The 21,481-nt window shown below is 38.3% G+C and overlaps 3 protein-coding genes and 1 non-coding gene across 5 annotated transcripts; all 4 read right to left on the bottom strand.

Moving 5' to 3' along the window:
• Positions 1-573: 573 nt before the first annotated feature.
• On the bottom strand, positions 574-4,923 carry LOC140776804 (cellulose synthase-like protein D4). The gene is made up of 3 exons (XM_073120662.1): positions 3,684-4,923; positions 2,730-3,534; positions 574-2,637 (listed from the first exon to the last, which is right to left on the bottom strand). Exons 1-3 carry the CDS (start codon positions 4,583-4,585, stop codon positions 859-861), a joined length of 3,486 nt encoding a protein of 1,161 aa, XP_072976763.1. The 5' UTR covers positions 4,586-4,923; the 3' UTR covers positions 574-858.
• A 501-nt stretch (positions 4,924-5,424) lies between these two features.
• LOC140776091 (agamous-like MADS-box protein AGL30) lies at positions 5,425-11,780 on the bottom strand. 2 transcript variants are annotated; one of them, XM_073119666.1, is made up of 11 exons: positions 11,068-11,780; positions 9,842-9,901; positions 9,720-9,738; positions 9,555-9,619; positions 9,456-9,471; positions 9,293-9,354; positions 8,414-8,510; positions 7,402-7,446; positions 7,171-7,292; positions 6,384-6,741; positions 5,425-5,815 (listed from the first exon to the last, which is right to left on the bottom strand). In XM_073119666.1, the coding sequence occupies exons 1-11, from the start codon at positions 11,250-11,252 to the stop codon at positions 5,804-5,806; spliced, it is 1,041 nt and encodes a 346-aa protein (XP_072975767.1). In that variant the 5' UTR covers positions 11,253-11,780; the 3' UTR covers positions 5,425-5,803. The 2 variants fall into 2 exon arrangements, with proteins under 2 accessions (XP_072975767.1, XP_072975766.1); XM_073119665.1 differs by having other exon boundaries at positions 5,428-5,815; positions 7,171-7,298.
• Positions 11,781-12,861: 1,081 nt separating this feature from the next.
• Positions 12,862-18,299, bottom strand: LOC140776838 (nifU-like protein 4, mitochondrial). Its single transcript, XM_073120722.1, has 6 exons — positions 18,007-18,299; positions 16,580-16,741; positions 15,130-15,305; positions 13,838-13,941; positions 13,555-13,666; positions 12,862-13,170 (listed from the first exon to the last, which is right to left on the bottom strand). Exons 1-6 carry the CDS (start codon positions 18,227-18,229, stop codon positions 13,102-13,104), a joined length of 846 nt encoding a protein of 281 aa, XP_072976823.1. The 5' UTR covers positions 18,230-18,299; the 3' UTR covers positions 12,862-13,101.
• A 1,772-nt stretch (positions 18,300-20,071) lies between these two features.
• Positions 20,072-20,145, bottom strand: TRNAT-AGU (transfer RNA threonine (anticodon AGU)). Its single transcript has one exon. It is a non-coding gene; the product is annotated as a tRNA-Thr (tRNA).
• Positions 20,146-21,481: the final 1,336 nt, after the last annotated feature.

The following is a 21,481-nucleotide window of genomic DNA, read 5'->3' as shown; positions in this document are numbered from 1 at the left end:
TAATTAACTTGAATTTGGCAGTGATTAAAATTTGATTAGAAAAAAGATGGATAGAATTAATGAACTACTTTTGAAGGCATTGACTCTTTACAGTAAAGAACTTTTTGATTCAGATATAGAACTGTAGCAATTGACTTGCATCTGGCTGACTGACAGAAACAATTGCACATGTGAAAAAGATATGAATCAAAATGTGTGAAGATTGCTTTGCACTCAAAATATAAAACCAAAGTCTGTAAAGCTTGATTCAGTTATCAGTTTTCACTCTGTAGAACAGAATCAACCTGTGGCAATTGCAATTTGTGCTGATATAATCACAATAATCTACAAGCTTTTATACGAAACGAAGACATATCTGCATGGTGACTAACAATTCCTAGTTCAGAAAAATACCTCAAGACATCTGCACACAAACATAAAATGAATCAAAACCTTTATACACAGATGATCTTCATTTTCGTCTAGTCATATTGTTAAGAACTCGGCGATAGTTATTGAACATCACTGCTGGTAACATTACTTACATCATAAGCTCTTCACTACTGAGCACTGATTAAAGAAATATACGATCAGTACGAAATGACTCAAACCATATGATTTCTATTCATATTGACTGATAAGGAACTTGGCAATTCCAAACTCATATAGAAAATATGTAATCGAACATCACAATCTGCAGCTTCAGATTCTGATCAAGTATATACGAAACGAAATTGAAAATCCCTCGACAAAATATGTAAACCTAAACATTTGAATCTTAACAACAACAAGAACATATACGACCTGTTAACAATATATGTTGGAATAAGTAAGAGCATGACATGAAGCAGGCCTTCATATGTAGTAGCCGTTTCCTGCTCAAGGAAACTGGAAACTCATGTAGTCCTTCCTCGCACCTGCAGGAGGGCTGATGTACACCCAGAGAAGCGAGATGATGATCGAGAGCAACCCCGACCACACAAACACGATCGTCGGCACCTTCCCTCTTCTCCCCATCAATCCCTTAGCAAATGGATAGAGATGGCACAGGACCCAGAAGCTAAAGAAGACCCCTCCAAGAAGCTTGCTCCACTGGGGGAACTCGCTGTACATCGTCCTTGCGAGAGCTACCGCAATAGCTATTGCGTTGATCATCATGATCGTGATCGGTGGAACCATAAGAAAGCTCCACTTGACCATGTAGAGCTCCGCAAATGCATCATCGTTGTCATCGGTGGCAGGTTTTGATGTCAATGTGAAGGAAATGTCTACACCTGCAATAACCTTCAAAAGTCCTTGAAGAACTGCAGCTGGATGAGCACTTGTTCCTCCAATGACCCAGAATTGCTCATTCCTCCACCATTCATGTAATGTTATGCCAGACCACTTGATCTCCAGCAAAGCAAGCAAGCAGAGAGTTATAGTGATAGCCAGTAGGAATATGAGAAATGTTATGCTGAGGGACTGAACTATGAACTGCCCGCTGAATAGAGAAACAGCAGGTAGAATGCAGTAGACCAACAAAAAGATCGACGTAAACGGATACATCCCGACGTTGAAGTATGCTATCCTCTGCAAGAATTTCATCCTTCGGGATGCAAAGAGAGCGTTGTTACGGGAGAAGAAGATCTCAACTGACCCAGTAGCCCACCGAAGAACCTGGTGCAGCCTATCGGTCAGGTTGATCGGCGCCGTCCCTCTGAATGCGTCTCGCTTGGTGACACAGTAGACTGACCTCCACCCACGGTTGTGCATCCGATAGCCAGTCACGACATCCTCAGTGACAGAGCCATAGATCCAGCCTACTCTGCGGCCCCATTCGGTCTTATCCTCATAGAAGCAAGATATGACACTGATGGCTTCAGCAACAGTTGCAGCATCCAGTGGCTCTCTAGGAACTGCAAGAGAACCGGCAGGCCGGCCCTGGTGAACGCCAGGCAGGTCTTGAAGTAGTCTCCCTTGGTATTCTGCAACTGGTATGGATGCAACTAGAGTAGCTGAGCTCCCGAATCTCTTTGGCAGCAATGACAATGACTCGGTATCGCCTTCCTCAATCATCTCATCCTCGAATGGTGGCATTACAATCTCGTTAGCCCGATCGCTCTTCTTCCCCATCGTAGGCTTCCTTAAGAGCAGCTTAATCTTCTTCCTTCCAAACCAACCATGGTGTTCCGTGGCACGCGGCGGGGTAAAGCCATAAAGCGCAGTTCGTCGGAAAATGCAGCCAGTTCCAACATACATTGGACCTTGCAAGCCATCCATGGCCCTCATGGAGACGTCAAAGAACACCAGGTTGTGGTTTGCGTATCTGTCACTGGGGTCAATCCCCTCAAACCTCTGAGGGAATTGCACATAACAAATCCTGTCACCACCTCTATCAAGCATGAAGCACATCCCTTCTCTCAGAGCCAAGGAGTTGTAGACATAGTGATCACAGTCTAGATTCAGGATGAAAGGGCCATTGGACATGATCGCACTCGTCCTCACGAGGGCGTTCATTGCACCGGCCTTCTTGTTGTGATCGTACCCGGGCCTTTTCTCACGTGAGACGTAGACTAGCATCGGCAGTCTGATGTCCACGCCGGTGGTGTCGATAAGATTGCTGTCATTCGCTTCAGTGCCGATGACTGGTTCTGAGTTCGGAGGAGCAAGCATTGCCTGTCAACCAACAGTACAGAAGAATAAGATAGATACACTGACAAAGATCATAGCTGATCGACTAGAACTAGTTAGACAGACAAATTATATACCTGAATTATACCAGCATGATCGCCTCTGGAGTGATCTTCGTCAGCTGAGAGCCATGCCCCAGGCCAGTGTGATCCATCGGACATCCAAGTAGCTCTGACAATCTTTACAGGCTCAGAATTAATATTGCCTCCCATCTCCTCCTGCTTCTTAGCTCGCAGCTCTTCGTGGGCATTATACGCATCGGATCGCCTCCTGATTGATTCGGGCAGCGAGTTTATCCTCACCTTGAACTCATCATACTCTCTTTTGACCTTCCTCCTCTCTCTGACAAAGTCTAGCCTCACTTTGTTCTTCAGAAAGTCGCGCTTCTGACCGAAGTAGGCCTCCGGGTTTCTCGGCTCTACGTCATGCTTTCTGCAGAAGGGAACCCAGATCCTCGCAAAGCTTGCGGTCTCGGCGAGAGCTTCGAACGTGAGAAGGGAGCCTCCGTCGTCGGATAGATAGCACGCGAGCTTCTCCACGGGGTAGTCCACGGCAAGGATGGAGAGGATGGTGTTTGCGGTGACAAGCGGTGGTTCTTTGTCTGGATCCGCAGTGGAGACGAACACATCGACGCCGGGAAGGTCAGACCGCCCTTTCGGGTTCCGACTACTTGGCAATTCAAAGCGCTCTTTGAGAACCGCAAGATCGGTGGCTCTGTTGACAGGACAAAGCTTTGGAAGCTGGTCGAGAAGCCACGAAAATGCAAACCAGATCTCGCAGGTGATGGACATTCCCCATAGCCACATTGCTTCATGGTTGGGATGCCGAATTCTCCACATAAGGAAGAAGCCAAGGGCTACCAGGCGAATAATGATCAGCAATCTGAAGTGAAAAAAAAGAGCAACAGTTTATACGTACCCTCTCTCTGAGTATATTTAAAACAATAATTTCAAACGATAAACTGCATAAAGATGAGATAGAATACTACATAGATTTCAATCAGAAGCAGTGGAGAAAACTAAGAAAAATACCTGTATGGGCTGATGATTGCTTGAGAAACACCGACCTTCCTCGTCAACGGCCGGCGACATTTTCCTCCAAAGTCGGGCGGCTCTTCGAACCCCTTAAACCCTCCTCCATCCCCACGCCCGTCTTTGGGCCACACTGCATTCCCGTACCCGTAAGTCCCCTTGGTCTCAAAGAGCCATCTATTATGATCAAAATCAGATGGTTTGTTAGGGACCTTCATCGATTGCACCATCGAAAGCCTCCGCCCTGCCATAAATTTCGCCATCGAAGTCAACGGAAGCGCCTGGTCCTCCGTCTCCGATCCCGAATCCTCCTCGTCGCTCGTAGTGCTATAAGGCTCCTTGCAGCCCGGACACTGACTACCACCCCCAATACATTCCATGTAGCACTCCTTACAAATCATAAACCCGCATTCACACGGCAATTTCGATCCGTTCAAGAACGCAACCCCGTCGCAGCCCTTCATCTTACACACCATTCCGGTGGACTTGGCCACTGCCTGCGAGCTGTCGGCCGAGCACTCCATTACGTGACCACGGGTGACGCAGTTGAGCCCACCGGTGAAGATGGTGCCAGAGATGTAGCTCCTATTGGGCCGGGATTCCGGTTCGGGAGCGGCGGCCTGGTGGTCGGGGGTCGGGGGTATGTGGACGGTGTAGTGGACGAACTCGGAGCTCGCATCTGTCTCGTCCTTGGAGGCGGAGAGGTACCGGCCTCCGATGCTCGAAGCCCGGCTCCCTGGCCTTGCAGTGACCGGGGAATTCAGGTTGTTGGGAAGGGAATGGCGCGGGACCGGGCTCGTCAGGCCGATGCTCCTCCTCAAGACCCCTTCACTCCCATCTTTTCCTCCAGAAGACACCGTTATCGTTACCGGAGAGGCAGGAGATGAGACTCTCCGAGCCATTTTTTTCCACCAAGATTAAAAGTAGCAAGAAAAATGGAACCTTTCTTCCTTTTTCTCTATGATATGAAGCAGACTGGACGAATCGATCCGGAAATGGAAGGGAAGGGGATTTTGAAACGGATGAAACGAAACTAAGATGCCGGAAAATCTCTGAGAAGGATGAATTGGCGCAAAGTGAGAAGGATGAGTTGATCTGGAAGAAGGATAAGGGATTTTTTGAACAGTGGGAGCAAAACCCAGTTACCAGAAATGCTCGGAGATGGAAGAGGAGGATGAGGATTGAGGATGATTTGATCAGAAGTTTTTGTAACGTTGGAGAAAAGAGGAAAAGAGATTCGAATTTTTTTCTCTCCAACGGTCGGGTTTTGACTTTTAGCGTCTCTCGGGGCCAGGGGATAAAGGAGGAGAAAAGGAGGAGAAAATATTTGAAATACAACGGTCGACTGATCCGTGTGGTCCACTCGGATTAAATTTTGGCCAGTTACAGTTTAATTTCAACGGTCGGCTGATTGATGGCAGTGCGAAACTAGCCGTTTTAAATGGGCTCAGGGTCCTGTGCAACCCCTGATGCAGAAATTTCCTGCAACCTCTATGTTTTCCTTCTGTTACTTTCACTGCTACACAAACCGATTAGTGGATAACTTGCATCTCTAAATAACACTAACACCTATGTGACTCCTTCAGTATCTTAATAGTATTAAATGCTGTTAAAGGGAAGTAGATGATCTTAAGCACCATAATCAAACCAAAGGTTTAATTTCTACATCTTCAAACTAAACACTCACATAAGTTCTAATCATTAGAACTTGCACTATTCAAGGCTCATATCTTACAATCAACTAGGTATCATAATCCTTCTATAAAGTAGCTCAAGGGCATTCAAGTGAAATACCATTATTGACATAATATACAAGAGGAATGATACAAACGATGATTTCATACTGGCACATAAGAGGACCATTACATTAGACAATATACTTTACAACAAAGTTCCTATACAGATGAGAAGCTAAAATCATTTAAGTATAATTTCGTCATATACATCATTCTCTATATTGCACACAGTATCCAAATTGTATCGAAGGAAAACCATGTTGAGATCCATTATGGATTCAGAGGTCAGGGTGTAGGTACTTTGTAGAAGAAAGACGAAGGCAAAGGCAATTGATCACCTCTCGCCACCAGATGCTTTTGATAAAGAGTGTGGTCTGTGGAAGTCTAGTTTGGTTGCTGCAAGAAACAATAAATTGACTTTAGTACAGCCAATTTTAGAGCTCACAAGAATGTTTAAGTAGGTTCATGTTTAGCCATATAGATATATCATAGAAATACCAAAAGTAAATTCAGATGGGAATTCAGAACCTTCTCCATTCTGCTAAAAAAATTAGCTCTTCAACATGTTTGTAGAAATGCATTTTGAGAAAGAGGTGCAATCAAGCATGAATCTGAAGTTTAGAAGCCTCTAGGATATGAATTAACAAAGATTTACAGGTCATCGGCAACCCGACAGAATTCTTGTCAAATTCTTAGTCAAGGCAGTATCAACCAAGATAGCGCAAACCATAAGAACCTACAAGGTCAATTGGCAGAAAGAATCATGGACATCCTAGGGCAGCCCCTGAAAATTCTTTATGACATGGAACTAGTCTAGACAACAAAAGAAATTTATAGCTTTTAATGCAGGTACTCATCTTCATTGCAGTGGCACAAAGAAAGTAAAATGATAAACACAAGTTCCTAGCATGCTTAAAGCTCCAACTCTACATTAGATAGAGAAAATGATACCACATGAACTTACTTGGGAATATGATTGATCATCATATATGGCAACGCCGCATGTCCCCGAAGTTGAGGCCCAATTCTGAAAGCTTGCATCATATCCAGGCCTAGGTGGATCAAAGTGATTAACAAGGTAATCAGTAGAACTTTTCTGTATACTATTTTCTGAGTCAGGCTGGAATGTCCTCTCATTTAGCGGGTTCTGATCATAGGACTGGTATGGAAATTGGCCTCCTAGTTGTAGCCTCAAGCATCCATTGTGGTTAAACTCGTTCAAGGAATTGTCCTGTACCTGTTCATTAGTGTCTGTTTGTTTACATGTGCTGAAATAAGAAGGATATCTTTGAAGGGAAGTGTCTGTGGAACATCCAATATCTCTGCAAGACAAAGCAAACACATCTATCATTTCCAAAAACTTACAGGAAGATAAGTTGTCACTCTAACAAAAGGAAACAGGAAGATAAAGTTTGAATTTCTTGAAACATTACTGGTAATTTGATGTAAATCATTTTGTTAGGAAATTATACAGCAACAGGAATATGATGCTTCAAACTTGGTAGATGTTAGATTGAGTATGCGGAGTATTGCATTTCCAAAGAAATCATCACAATGTTGAGATATTGCAATTAGAATATTGGAGCATATTCTTGAAGTAATTCACTTGGGAGCCCAGTCAAATTTTGAGGAAGCGACCAACTAATGTGTCAGAACCAAAAGTTAAACATATAGGAGATTGGCCAAGTCTACACATAAAATTAACCAGAAAGTAACTGAATTCACATGCTTGACTAGAATTGACTGCTCACCTTTGAGGTAGCATATTAGGGTCTTCTGGAAGGATAATTTGTTGACATTCACCACTATGAAGCCACGACATGGATGAGGGATCATGCTCGCTACTTAAGCCCATGGGTAAGTGGATGTCATTCTGGAACTAAAATTCAGCATAGTATTATCAGCTCATTGGTTGACTGTTTTCCAATTTCAGTAAGCAAATATTGGAATGACACATCCAAACAAAAACAGAAGTGATTTACCTGATTAGTACATTGTAAAGAAATTAGTTGCTTTCCAAAGTTTTCCTGTCAAGAAAACATAATTTAGCATCAATGACATGCAGAGCATGTGTTATAAGCTCAGATGGAATATACAAATAAACATCAAATATCCTCAGGCCTTCTCTTGTCAGTCATACTATAATAATCAGTTTCTTACTGAACTAATTGCTTTTTAGTATTTCACAACAACTTATTCAATCCAGTAAGATATAGCAACAAACCGGATTGAAAATATGAGATTCAACTGTTAACTAACTAACTATGCTAAAAGCTTAAGCTATCAAAGAGTGTTTTTTACCTTTTATATTCTAACATGCACATATCCTCAAGCCTGTACACCAACCAAAAATTTCCAGCCATAGCTCTGGACCTAAGGAAAATTGTTTAGAAGTATAAGTGCTCTCTTTGGCCATTGGATTAGGTAACCCATTCTATATCTTTATCTTTTATTACACTCTTTCTCATCATATCATTTTATATTCTACAATATTTTCTAATCGCCATCAATACTTCAATGTAGATCCTGGATAATCCCACTAAAATAGACAACTAAGAATTCTCAGATGATGTACGTTGTTTCTCCCAATACTCAATAGTCCAAAATTACCACAAGCAAACGTATTAATGTCAAGGAACACATTTGTGCTATGTTACCAATACTACTTGTACTAGCTGCCTGATTGACAAGAGAGGAAAGTATGGAATCAGAAGAGATTGGCATTATTGCATTTCTTTAGGTTCTACTCCTGATGTTTACAACTAGCGATAACTGATATATCTTCAGTTCCAGGAAGTTACTATTAGATCTACATAACAAACTTTTCAATGTATCTTGATACTTCAGTAAACAATGAGCAGGTACCATGCACTCCAATTGTGACAAATATTTGACTGACAATACAAAGTGTTGATCATATCATCAACTGATACGAAGGAATATAGCATATCCAATAAAGAGAGGGAAGCACCAAGAACGCCAATGGAGATGTACCTTATGCACACGAATGTGTCTCAGAGATTCCATGAGTGATTGTTCCATAGCTCTAATATGGTCAATGTCATCAACGCTATCAGGATCACTCCAATAACTGAGGGAAATATATAAATTATTGTGTTAGAAAGATCATCAACAGTTAACCAGGCCACTAATAAATAGTAGTTTGTCAAATTTCTATTATATCGTCCTTCATATTCAACTTCAATATATTCTCAAACTGCCTCAAAAAGATTAAGTTTGCATGTGCAGTCTGGCATTTCCAGAGGGCAAAAGTTTTATAAGTTTATCTTTCTGGGAAAGAATATGTTCGTAACTCAGTAGCATCTCGGATTTGTTAAGTTTTTTCCCTCCTTGTGGTAGTTTCACAGAAATTATGTAGGATCATAAAGTATCTCAGCTTAAATTTGCTTTGAAACAGAGCCAAGTGAGATGGAGTCAAATTTAACATGCTGTTTAAAACAAGGATATAAATATATGCCTATTCTGGTAAATATATACTTATAATTAAAGAAAATTATACAAAAATAGCTATTGATAATGTAATTCTGTGGTGAAAATACTCTGGAAGAACAAAACATCTTGGCCTATGTTCCTCATTTAGAATAAAAAGTAGCATGAAGACAAAAGGTCATTTGATCATTTAAAGATTTCTGAAGATTGCATCCTTGCTTGGAAGTTTCTTCATAATTTGAAACTATAACACAGGTGACAATATGAATCTGCTCTAACATTTAATAAAATAAATGAAAACTAATCCATTAGAGAAGAAAAATAAGTACTCATGCATGTTATCAACACCAAGCAAGTGAAAATTGAATAAAAGGATAACATAAATAAAAGGTGCAAATTATAGTTGTAAGTTGGAACTGTTACCTTAGTCTCTTCTGTACATCTGAAAATTGAGCTTGCAGTGACCGCAAGTGATTTGTCAACTCCTGTACAAGAGAGTTAATAAGGACCACACACATGAAGTGAGAAAACACAGTGTGTACATAAGAGAATGTTGCATTTGTTAATCTGATCGTTGCAATGGTACCTCAATTGTTTGGCTGCTGCGAGAAGTAAAAAAGAAAAAAGATGTCAGATTTTTGAACCTTAATTTCTACCATCTAAATAGCCCAAAGATTATAATTACCTACAACCCAAGAACTCTTGAATATTGACTTCATGGTCCAGCTTCTTGAACGTTTTCTTTAGTGCCTATTGTCAAATGATATATGCTCGGTGATTTGTACATCATATGTATTAACAATAACAAATATGAGATACTATTAAAGTAACATACGGTTAGTGAACTTACTTCAAGGCTCTCCAGTTTCCTATGCAGATTCAGCAGGAAACATACATCAAGAAAGTTGTCAGAATTTATTTGAAATTAAAGGAGGAAAGTAATATGCAGGCCAAAAGAAGCTCCAGGTGTACCTTTTAGCTCTTTCTTGTGGAGTTAATTGAGCATACTTTGCTATAACTTCCTCAATATTGCTGCCAATAAAGCTAATTAGATGGCATAATTGAATGAGATCATGTACATACAATGAAATCTTGCACTGAAATATAATCTGAGCAGAGACTGATAGTAGCAGAAGGAACATGTAAATTACCAGAGACCTTCACAAACAGGAACATAACCTAAGGAGAAATTGGTTAATTGGAGCATTAAATTTAAAAATACCTAACTTGCAAATCATATGAACAAATAAAAATTAATCTTCCAACTCCAGAAAAGTTTGTGAGAAACAGAGAAAGGATAATGCATCTTCTAAGAGGATAATTTCAGCTTGCTCCAGAACACTCAGTCTTCAATTCTCACTGTCTAAATCAGTGCTTCAAATCATTTCATTTACTCACTATTTGAAAAAAAAAGGCATACAAATTGAATTATCTCTGAATAGAATGATAAAAGGTAAGGTATCAGAAAAGCAATCTAGACAGTTAGGATAATGCTAGATAGATATGGTGATGGTTTATGGCCCAGGGCATACCTAGAAGGGCAAACAAGTATTCTATGCATGCAGAAGTGCTCATGGTGCATAGCCATCATCATGCCAGAGGATAAAAAGACTGTAGTATGGTACTTATTGAAGCAAGGGAAAGTGAAGCCAATAAAAAAAAGAGCTTGTATACTAAAGAGAAATTAGCAGCATAATAACAGGAAATAAGCAAAGGAAATGCGCGGATGTCACTCTATATAGAATTTTAGTTAGAAGATGAGGTTTGGTATATTTCGATACAGCACAATACGAGCTTCTGAAGCCTCCGGAAGGAATCTTTTAGGGGTAACAGAACAATTTTATCTCCGCTCTTCTAAAACCATGACTCAATGATAAAAGTGAAAAGGTAAACAAACCATATATGAGCAAAACAAAATGTGGAACCTTTGTCAGAGAGGAGTATACAGATTAATATTTTGACAGCATTCTAGTTCTTATCGTAGGTTAGATTTATACGATATACAAGATTGCCCATAGGCGCACCAAAAATAGAGGCACCCCTGATTCAAAATGCTGTTAATTTTGTCCTTTCTCCAAAACTCGCTCAAAATGATACTACTTTATATTTAATTATTTATCATAAAGGAATAGATACATCTATTAAGATCCCTCCTAAGAATAGAGGAGTGTCTAACATAATGGATTAATGATGATTACCTGCGATCTCCAACACATAATGTAGGTTTCCCTGTCGGCGAGAACATGAGAAGAACAAGGTCTATGTCACACAATATGGACAACTCCTTCGCTTTCTTCAATATACCAGCTCTTCTCTTCGAGTAGGTAACTTGCCGGCCACTGCTATTCTCTAATTTCTTTATCTTCAATTTGACCCTCCCCATTCTTGGATCTTCCCAGCTATGATGCACCCAATTGCCTAATCGAAATCCCTCTGCGGCTCCTCTTTTCTCTCCAAACGAATTCGGCGTCCGATAAAAGTCCGACCTTTCTTTGAGAAATCATTCAGAATCTAAACAATACGTGCAAATAATTTGTTCCAGCTACAATGCAGCAGATTGCCTTCTGAACAATTCGGATTTCCCATAAAATCCCACCTTTCTTCAAAGAAATCTTTCCGAAACTTACGAATCGATGGTCACCAAATCCGATACGTGCAAATGATTTCAAGCGGAGAAATCTAAACGCAATGAGAAAGAAATCGACAAGCCCATGTGGCAAGAGATCGATTGTGGAACGCCATGGGGTTTGATCAACATGGGCGACGAAGAATCGAAATGAATAGAGGAGAAGAAAGAGGGTTAAAGAGAAAAGAGGAGAGGACCCAGTTGACGAAATCCTTTCACGGGATCGGACGCACGCCGCGAAGAGAGAGAGAGAGAGAGAGAGAGAGAGAGAGAGAGAGCGGGAGGGAGGGGTCAGCGCGGGTCCGTCCAACACGAGCTGCTATCCCTTATAAATCTCCTGGGGTAGTTTAATGGGCTGGATTATTATATTGTTTTAAGGAAAATTATATTTAACACCCTGGATACTTCTCTCCGATTTTTAGTATTTACATTTCGAGCTCATATTTTAAATTTTATTCTCAAAATATATATATATATATATATATATATATATATATATATATATATATATATATCAAATATGTTACAAAATAGAATATCAAAATCAAAGTTAATATTTTTTTCTAACATATCCTCTTTTATCTTTTTTCAAAAGTAAGCAGCTTTTAAGAGAGATAAATTATTCTTCCATATATATAATAAATTATTCTTCCATTGCTACCTTTCTGCTAGCATGGTTAACAGAGGGTGTTCTTTGGGAATAAAGTTCAAAATATAAATACTGAAAATTTAGGATGTGAGTTGTAAAATTGTGAAAATACCAAGAATTTAAGTTTTCTTTCTTCCCTTTTATTACTTTCAAAGGTATTTTCTTTCATTTTTTTTTTAGTTCTAGGCCTATTTGATTCATGAGATTAATGTGATTTTAATTAAGATGTTTAAAGATAAATTGTCTTTAAAAGCACGCTTATCATGTGGGCTCACAGATTTCCTTAAAAAGAATATTTACAGGCTGATATCTTGCTTTCCCAGCTCTTGTTCCAGGTGGTTAAATGGATTTCCTTATAAAGGCTCAGCATTGAAGGCCATAAAAGTAATCAATATTAAGAAATTAAATCGTGGAGATTTCATGGATTTAATTGACTAGCCTAGCGTGGATCTTGGAGCAAAATAGAGCTCAAGAAATTCAATTGAAAAATAGTCAAATAACAGGGTAGCACTTATACTCAAATGTTGAATTTTTGACATGGTGTTTAAGTTATTTCATCTTCTTCATGGTGCATGACTTTTAGAACACATGTAGTGCGAGTCAGATGATTTCATCTTCATGAATACACAAGCAGAGATGCATAAAATGTTCACAAATTTTGCGCATGATGTAGCCACTCATGAAGAAAAAACCTATGCAGCATTTTGCTAGAATAAATGAAAATAACCCATATCATCTCCATTTCTTTTATTAGGCAGCCCAAGCAGAAAAGCTTGGAGAACAAACCTACAAAACCTTAGGTTGTACAGACTGCTGATTGTTCAGTACATTTCATCTAAATTACAGCGCCAAGAACTCGGGTGGTGATTAGCCGGCATATAAAGCTGGTCGATGCAATTAGGAATTCATGCATGCACAAGCGATAACTCGAGCATTGGCCTAAAAGACCTCTTCTTCTCAATCCATCTGGTTAGTCAGTGCAGCATCCTCTTCCACATCATCAAGCTCCTGTTCTACTCCTTTAATCTGTTGACCATACAGCAGGGAAATCAACTAGGGGAAGGGTTATTTTAGAGAAGCAAGAAAAAGTTTCTTCTGAGACAATACTTTGATCTATATCATCAATCCGTGACATATAGATGTTCAATTCTAAGTACTGGTGCAACATAAAGAAATGCATCTCATCGCTTGACCCATTCTTTAGCCTTCTAAAACAAGGAAAATAGCATAACTTATTTTTAGATACACATCTCAACTGGATAGTTTGTGTAGCTCAGGATATGCCTCTGTGATTTGACTAATAAAGTATACTACTCCCTATTTAGTTGATGACATGTGATTCTTAATTTCCTTTTTGCAAATCTAGATATTAATATACAAAATGCTAGTTAAAATGACTAATTGTTTTACCTCAGGCACATAATGCATTAGCATGTTCTCGATGCCAGACTTCAGCGTGACAGATGAGCTTGGACAGCCACTACAGGCCCCCTGCATCCTTAGCTTAACTATCCCACTTTCTCTGAGAATCAAAATTATAAAAACAAAATTCTATTATCATCCATAATAAAACTTCAACAAAGTAATTGGTATTTTGCAAATGTTTATTTTATCATGTTTAAATACCTACATGTACACGCATACAATTCAAACAAAAACATGCATGCAGACATGAAAAGAGGGAGAGACTTACGGATCGAAGCCACAATATTCAATATCTCCGCCATCATCTTGGACTGCAGGCCTAATCCGTGTTTCCAGTAGTTCTTTAATCATGGCAACTATTTCAGAATCATCCTACAAAACCATGTATCATCAACTTCTCCATGCTGTAATTGTTCATGAATTAGCAACTACAAAAGAATAGGTGAAAACCAGTAGTAGTTCACTTGACTAAATTCTTCTTTACTTTTAGTTTTTGCCACTAGGGAATCCTATTCCTCTAACGTTGTGCAGCTAGTTAGTTTCTCGTGCTAAGTAGCACTTTAGTAAAACAAGCACACATTTTAATCACGCAACTCATTCTATTCATAATTCATTTATTCCTTTGTCTTTCCATTTTTCTTCCATCTGTCAAATTACAAGAAAAGGGAAAATAAATGTATAGTGCTCATGTGACAAAAGCTCGCTCAACCAAGAACCTTAAAAACCAGAGAATAAAATGAAGAAACATAAACATCAAGATGGCAGAAGTACTCGACCCTCATATTCTTTATATATCAAATCTTAGGCTAAGTGAATCAGAAGCTAATATACCAACAAAGTACCTGAATTACTGTAACAAGTATCGTATTCCTTGTACGGCTTTTTTTTGTCAAAAAATCATGTTGTACTCTTTTACCATAAATCAGACCAAGTTGAATTCTCCTTTCTGGTCAGATTCCATTATATTGTTATCTAAACAAATAGATCCTAAATCACATTCAGACTGCACAAGCAAGGTTCAGATTTTCAAATGTTTGTTTTGTAATTTGCTTCAGCAAAGAAATGGGTATGATTTGCTTTAGTCATTATGGAGTTCCACTTAAAAAACAATTCTAGAATCAGAAAGAGAAACAGTAAGGTAAGTTCTCCAGAAGTTGGTTAATGGTAAACCTATAGACCAGATGGTCAACGGGCTGGAGTAAATACCACTAATGGATTCACTCTATGCAGAGAGTTCTTCCTGTCACCTGCATAGGCTTGGTCAGTAATAGACACTTTATTGGAAGACTGAACAAAGTAATTGTGCAGATTTTGAGAAGGCATAGGTGGATCAAGGAAATTCCAAATGTGTTTGAGGCTTTGAGCAGGAATCCTGAATTTTGTGATATTATTTACTAGATAATTAGTTTTTATGCAAATGGCGCAAAAACAAAAACTTTATGATACTATGATTTACTAAAATGTTCTTTGCAATGTTATTCGCTGATGAACAATTGACGCTGTTAATAATATTCAATAATGAGTTAAGTTTTGTCATCTTGATTAACAAAGAAGAAATACCTCATGGATTGCTGTGTCCATAGAAGCCGCGACTTTCGAATCCAAGAAAAGTGATTTTCCAGATGAATAGAAGTCCATGATCGCTGCAAAAATTTCAGGTTTTAAAAAATCCCATGACGCTTCCTCTGATTTTGTAACTGTTACAAAATCTGATCCAAAGAACACTCTTGTAATTCCTGTATAAACAGCAAACAAAATTATCCAATTTACAATTTACATGCTTTCACCACATGGATGATAAGAGAATACTTATAAACAAGACGGAGTATCCTTGCCAAAAAAACTAAAGATAGGAGGTATACTTTCAATGCATAAGAAAGTTGCTCTCTAAATAATCAAGAATAATAAATTGCATGGTTTCGAAGGATGTGCCTTCGAAAGCAGCTGCATTACAAAAACAGGGCCTCTCCGGAACCCCATGTGCCTATTTATTGTGCTAACAATTGATCATTACAAATAAACATCAAAAGAATAAGCAATCTCCTTAACATTTTACTTAAAAATAAGCCCATAATGTTTCTTCTCACCATTAAGTATTGTTAACGGTAAGGACTCTTAAGTTCCCATTTAGAAAGTCGCTCTCTAACTTCTGCAAATTATGCAATATCATAAACAATTGTCCATAGAGACTTTTGACTTTCTGTGGGACATGTGACCATCAAGGGTGTCAAGTGAAGCTCTTCTTTTAAGAAATCAGAATTTGACAGGGACGATAGAAACTGATCCAGTAACCTTGAAGACGTTCTCAAGTTCCGATATCCATATTCTATCTGCTTCATTTGTATTTCTGCTTGCCTTTAGGGCAGAACCAATTCTCGTCCCTTAACCAAAATTCTCAGAATTCTTTGAATCCCTTCTCTGAACTTTCTTATTTTTAAGAATATTCTCAATTAAACAGGAACTTTAAGGAACAAATTCTTGACATTGAGATAGGAGAGTTCATTAGCATTTGGTGGATAATAAAAAATGCACATAATGGTCCTCCACATGGAAATTCCTCTAACCCTTACCATCACTGTTACTGGGAATTAACAACTGAACCAACATTAAAAAAAATATTGTTCTTGATTTTCAATATTTAAGACTTTATGATTTACTCCGAAAACTCAGAATTAAGCATGCTTATATTCAAGAGGCACCTTTCTATATTCATCAAACATAAATCATTCACATAGTGATATGATGTAGTTGCTTTCAGCAAAGATAAGTCATTCATACAGAGAATGTGCAAACAGCAAAATCCCTGACAGTGACAGGAAAGAAAGGAATAAGAATAAGCATGAAATTGGAGTCCATCAGTTTCCATCAACTAAACAATAGATTACTTTTCGCCAAAAATAAAAGAAAAGCAATTAATACAGTGTCACATTAACTAAATTTTAGCAGAGAGATCATTCAAAACTGACATGCCCATAGAATCAAGGCATTGAGAAAAGTCAAGGAAGCATACCATCAATACCAAATAATGATTTTGCTAAAGGTGAAGTCATCGCAGTACGGGCATTTGGAAAGTCAGCACTGCCAACTTCCATAACTGGCTTTCCTGGATAAAACATAAGAGATAACGGATTTGGAGTTGACTGTGTTTGAATGAACATGCTCCTCTTCTGCCCTGTGCAAACAATATAATGAATGGAAGCTAAACACAAAAAAGAAGTAATTGCTTCTGCTAAAGATATCATATGGTCAAACAAGATATCTAGCATTTGAAATGAATAATGTGAAAATATTCAAAGTTGTCATAAAACAATGTGTAAAACAGAAGAAGAGAAAACTTTCCCCCTAAAAGATATTCAAAGATTTAAGATGCTGAGTGTGAAGATTCACCAAAATCAAAATATTTTTCAGCCAAAATGTACTTATTCAGCTTAAACTTCTCTATTGTTCTAGCAAATGCTTCGATCAGCTCAACTCATACTCAACAAACTTCAACTTATTCTGATTTCGGCTAAAATGATAAAGCATTAGAGTTCCTTAATGCATAATAAATTACACACCATGCTTTACATTCAAAAGACGTAATCTTTCATGAATAAAAGTGAGTGTTTGGCCTTAGAAGTTAATAATATAGAGAAAGAAAACATACTGCAAGCTTATGCTAATATCTACAGTCAATGTTCCGTATCTAGCATAAAAAATATTATAAAATCGTAAAATATAAGTAAAAATTCTTAGAAGCATATTCTTATTAATCTTTTTCATCATATATATTTCTTAGTAAAGAACTTGACAGAAGTCAAAAGTGAAAACCAGATACCTTTTATAAAAGTTAATTACAGACACCAGCTTGATACACCTACAAAGTCGAGCTTTCTAGAATCTTTTAATTTCCTATACTCTTTCGAGTCAATACGCTATTCTCTCTTTTGTGATACTAGTCCGGGAAATACTAATAGCTTTGTCACTCTAATGTACTCTGAATGAAAATAAGCAACATGATTAAAATATTAAATCCACTCTCCGTACTCTCACTTTGTATGCTATATCTCTCCACTCTTTTCCTTAGTATTGTTATGAAGATTATGTCTTTTCACTCTAGATCAATCTATCGAGCATAAAAAGATCGACCATACAAATAAAAAATAGTAGACTGCACGCAAAATAATCCAGTAAAAATAACACAATTTCTTCTTTTTTTACACGCAGAATAAGCAAGAAAATATAAAATTAATCATCTTTCATTACTCTTCCAATATTACAATGCCCAAAATCACGTCAAGCATCTATCGCACGCTAAAATGAATCACATGAAACCAAACTAAGAACAATAAGATAAAAAAGGAGACAAATTTACGAACTTCTAATTGAAAAATCCAGCAACCCAATTCGGGGAAAAGGCAGAAACATGGGAAGGGGACGGAATCGAGCAAAACCCACCTCCAAATCCTATCCACGGAGACAAATTCGTCGGTTTGGAGGAACCCAGGTGAGAAGAACGATATGGGCCCCGAACATAGAATGGAATCGATGAGGCCGACGAAGATAAAACTCGAGGAGAGAAGAGGGAATCGCATCTCTTCCCTCCCAGGGGACTCCTAGGGGATTTCATGCCATCAATCGTGCGAGAGGTCCTCGCGAGAAGCCTTCGTAAGCTCTTCATGACCACCACCGTCTTCTTCTTCTCCTCCCCAACTTTTCTTCTTCCTCCGGAGCCGTTTTCAGAATAAAACGCAGATCATAGCCGACCTTAACCCGATAATCAACCCGGTTTAGCGGGTTCGGATCTAAAAAATAAATTACCCAATTGACCGTTAGGTTCGGGTCTTAAAGATAATATATTTAAGGAAACTTTATCAAAAACACCCTATTTTTACCTTCAATACCATTCACATCCTACAGATAGACATTTATCATTCAGCAATACATTTTTGCTTAAAATACTTCAAAAATACCCTAATTTAAATTTACCCCATCAGCAAATAACGGAAATAAAAACATTAAAACTCTCCTCACTTAACTTAACAATATAGTTTCATATTTATTTGTACTTAATCTAAGAAAGTTATTCAATAATATTAAGAACATCTTGTATTCATAATTAAGATTAACTCATCTATATGGATATGGTATACGGTAACTGATGGTTAACAAAATTAATAGCAGATAATTTTTGAGATACTTTTAAATAAAGTATAGGAGTGGGTAATAAATAATAAAAGCAAAAGATAGAATATTTTTTATAAATATTTATATATTAAAAAAGTTAATTATACTTACACTCTTTGAATTATATCCGATTTTTACATAGATTCTTAAACTATTTTTTATTACCATGTCGCCTAAACTTTGAATCAAAGTGAAGTGACTAAAAACACTGGCAAAAAATATGTAATGACTATTATACCCCTAATAAGTATATCACCTCTTCACCCATCTCTAACTTTGTCAACACCACCATAGATAGTCTCTTCAGTCTTCACCCATCTCTCACTTTGACGACACCACCACTAGCGGTATACTCGACGATCCGACGATCTCTCTTCTTCAATGATGGATAATATCGACGCCCGTAGGAAATCAAGCATGCCGCGTGCGGATCAAGAAGATCGTGAAGGCCGACGAGGACGTGCGCATGATCTTTACGAAGGCCCCCATCCTCTTCACTAAGGTCTGTTCATCCTAAAGCCTATGACATGTAGGATTTCTTATCCGAGTTTGATATAGAGATGGGCTTGGAGACGGTGAACTCGAGCCAGAGCTTAATGAGCAGCACTGGAAGCTACGACGACTGTCGTTGCTCGAGCTTCTCCTTGACTGCTCCTCGGCCACACGCACCACTCCTCCAACCCAGCATGGGCAGTGATCCGATCAAGCCTAGCCCGACGAACTTTCAACCTGGTGTGCTATATCAGGAGTGAAGACATTGAGACAGTGTAATTGTGCAGACAATGCAGCAAGGGTGTGCTGTGCCATGCGTAAATGATGAATAAGTTGGCGATAAAGAAGAAGAATAAGTTAAAGAGCGTGGCGACAGAGGGGTGGATACTTGGAGTTCTCGACCACCCCTTCCTCCCCACCTTTGTACACGAATTTCAATACATCTCTGCATTATTTGTGCGTCGTCATGGGGTACTATAGAGGAGGGAGGTCTGATGAAGATGGAGATGGGAGAAGGACGAGAGAAAATGAGAGGTACTCTTGTATAACTGCTGACGTAAGCTAAGTGATCTAATTTCGTTGACTACTAGTAGAAATGTGACATAAAAATTATTAAGGAAGACATCAAAAGATAATTTATGGGTCTATGCGAAAATCATCTATAGCAGGGGATGTAGGCAATTAACCCTTAAAAAAATTACAGTTTAATGGATCCTAATGGAATGGGCCTTGTAAATAACTTCTAACGGGCCAAATCGAAGTTCTTTTGTATGGGCTCAAAAACCCATTAAAGCGGGCCATAGTGCAATCGAGAAACAAAAATTTAAAATAAAACTTGATATGATGCTTTCGTTGAGAGTCGAACTCAAGACCTCCCGCTTACTAAACGGGTGCTCTAACCAACTGAGCTACGAAAGCGGGGATGCAATTTTAGGCAAAAAAGTTATAATTTTCTATTGTATTTAGGTTCATTTAATGTCAAGATGAAGGTAGTATGCATCCTGATTTCCTTTTAGGTACTTGATTAGAAAATTAGGATGAAGAAAATATGGATAAGTATGATATTTGGGATAAAAGATGAAAGGATCAAATTAATTTAAAAATAAGTATGATATATCTCATTTATTTTTCCGAAGAAATATAAAAATAAGTTTAAAATTAATTTTCTAATTTTAAATTTAATTTTTAGATATTTTTATCCAAAATAAATTACGAAAGCAAATTCATTTTAAAATTATAATATTATCTTCTCATAATCAACTCTTAAAAAATACTGACCAGAAATTAATGTTCCTTAATTCACTAAAAATTTACACAATATATAAAATAATTATCATTAAATGGGAAGACAACCGACATAAGTGGGCCCCCACCTGTCTCCCATGGGCTCCTCCCGCACGTGCACAATAACACAGACGCACGTGGCGGAATGGATATTATGTCAAATTTACCGCAGCGAGCATCCTTAATTTACCGTAGGAAGATGTGGGACCCGTCAAGTTCTCAGCTGCTCGATCAGCTGTTTGCTGTTCGGGCACATACTCGGCCAGGCTGTACTAAAAGATCATCGGGAAAAAAGGCGAAGAAAAGAAAAGAGCGGTAGTCATAGATTACTTGCACCACAAGCCTGTGGTGGGACCCAACCACCACACAGTAATGCGAGCAATCTTATTGGCCAACGTGTCGAAATTATGTGGTGAATATCCCTGCATGCAGAGCATAGAAATAACTATGCGGACAGTACATCACCTCCCAGTGTCCTTCCAGTCTTCCACACAGAAATCCAATAAATGGTCAAATTAAAAAATAAAGATAAAAATTACTAATTAATAGTCTAATATCTAAGAATAAGTTGTTATAAAAACATATATATTTACGTGATAATTTTCACAGTTTTATATTTTTTTCTTTTTTTTTTCTGAGCAATAATATTGAAACAAAGCAATGGTTGGGGGCAGAGCTGAAAGAAATAGCTTATTATAGTTTTCTTATAAGTAAATAATAAATATTTTTAAATTAAAATAGTTGGCATACCCGCATACGAAATCTCTATGCGTCTACGCGTATATCTAACTACCCGTTTCCCGCCTAGGTTCGGAACCCACCGTACCGCCATCCATCCCAGATCAGCTCTCTCCGCTCCTGCCACAAACATCTCTTTTCACCCACTCGGAAGACGACAGGTAAGCCAAAAACAAAACTCCACTGCCCTTTATGTCCACCGAAAGTTGCACCAAACTTTTTGACCCCACCT

The sequence above is a fragment of the Typha angustifolia genome, chromosome 14, assembly GCF_048772165.1.
Source record: "Typha angustifolia cultivar Huaian chromosome 14, ASM4877216v1, whole genome shotgun sequence".
Classification (NCBI taxonomy): domain Eukaryota; kingdom Viridiplantae; phylum Streptophyta; class Magnoliopsida; order Poales; family Typhaceae; genus Typha; species Typha angustifolia.
This window is presented reverse-complemented; position numbering and strand designations above follow the sequence as displayed.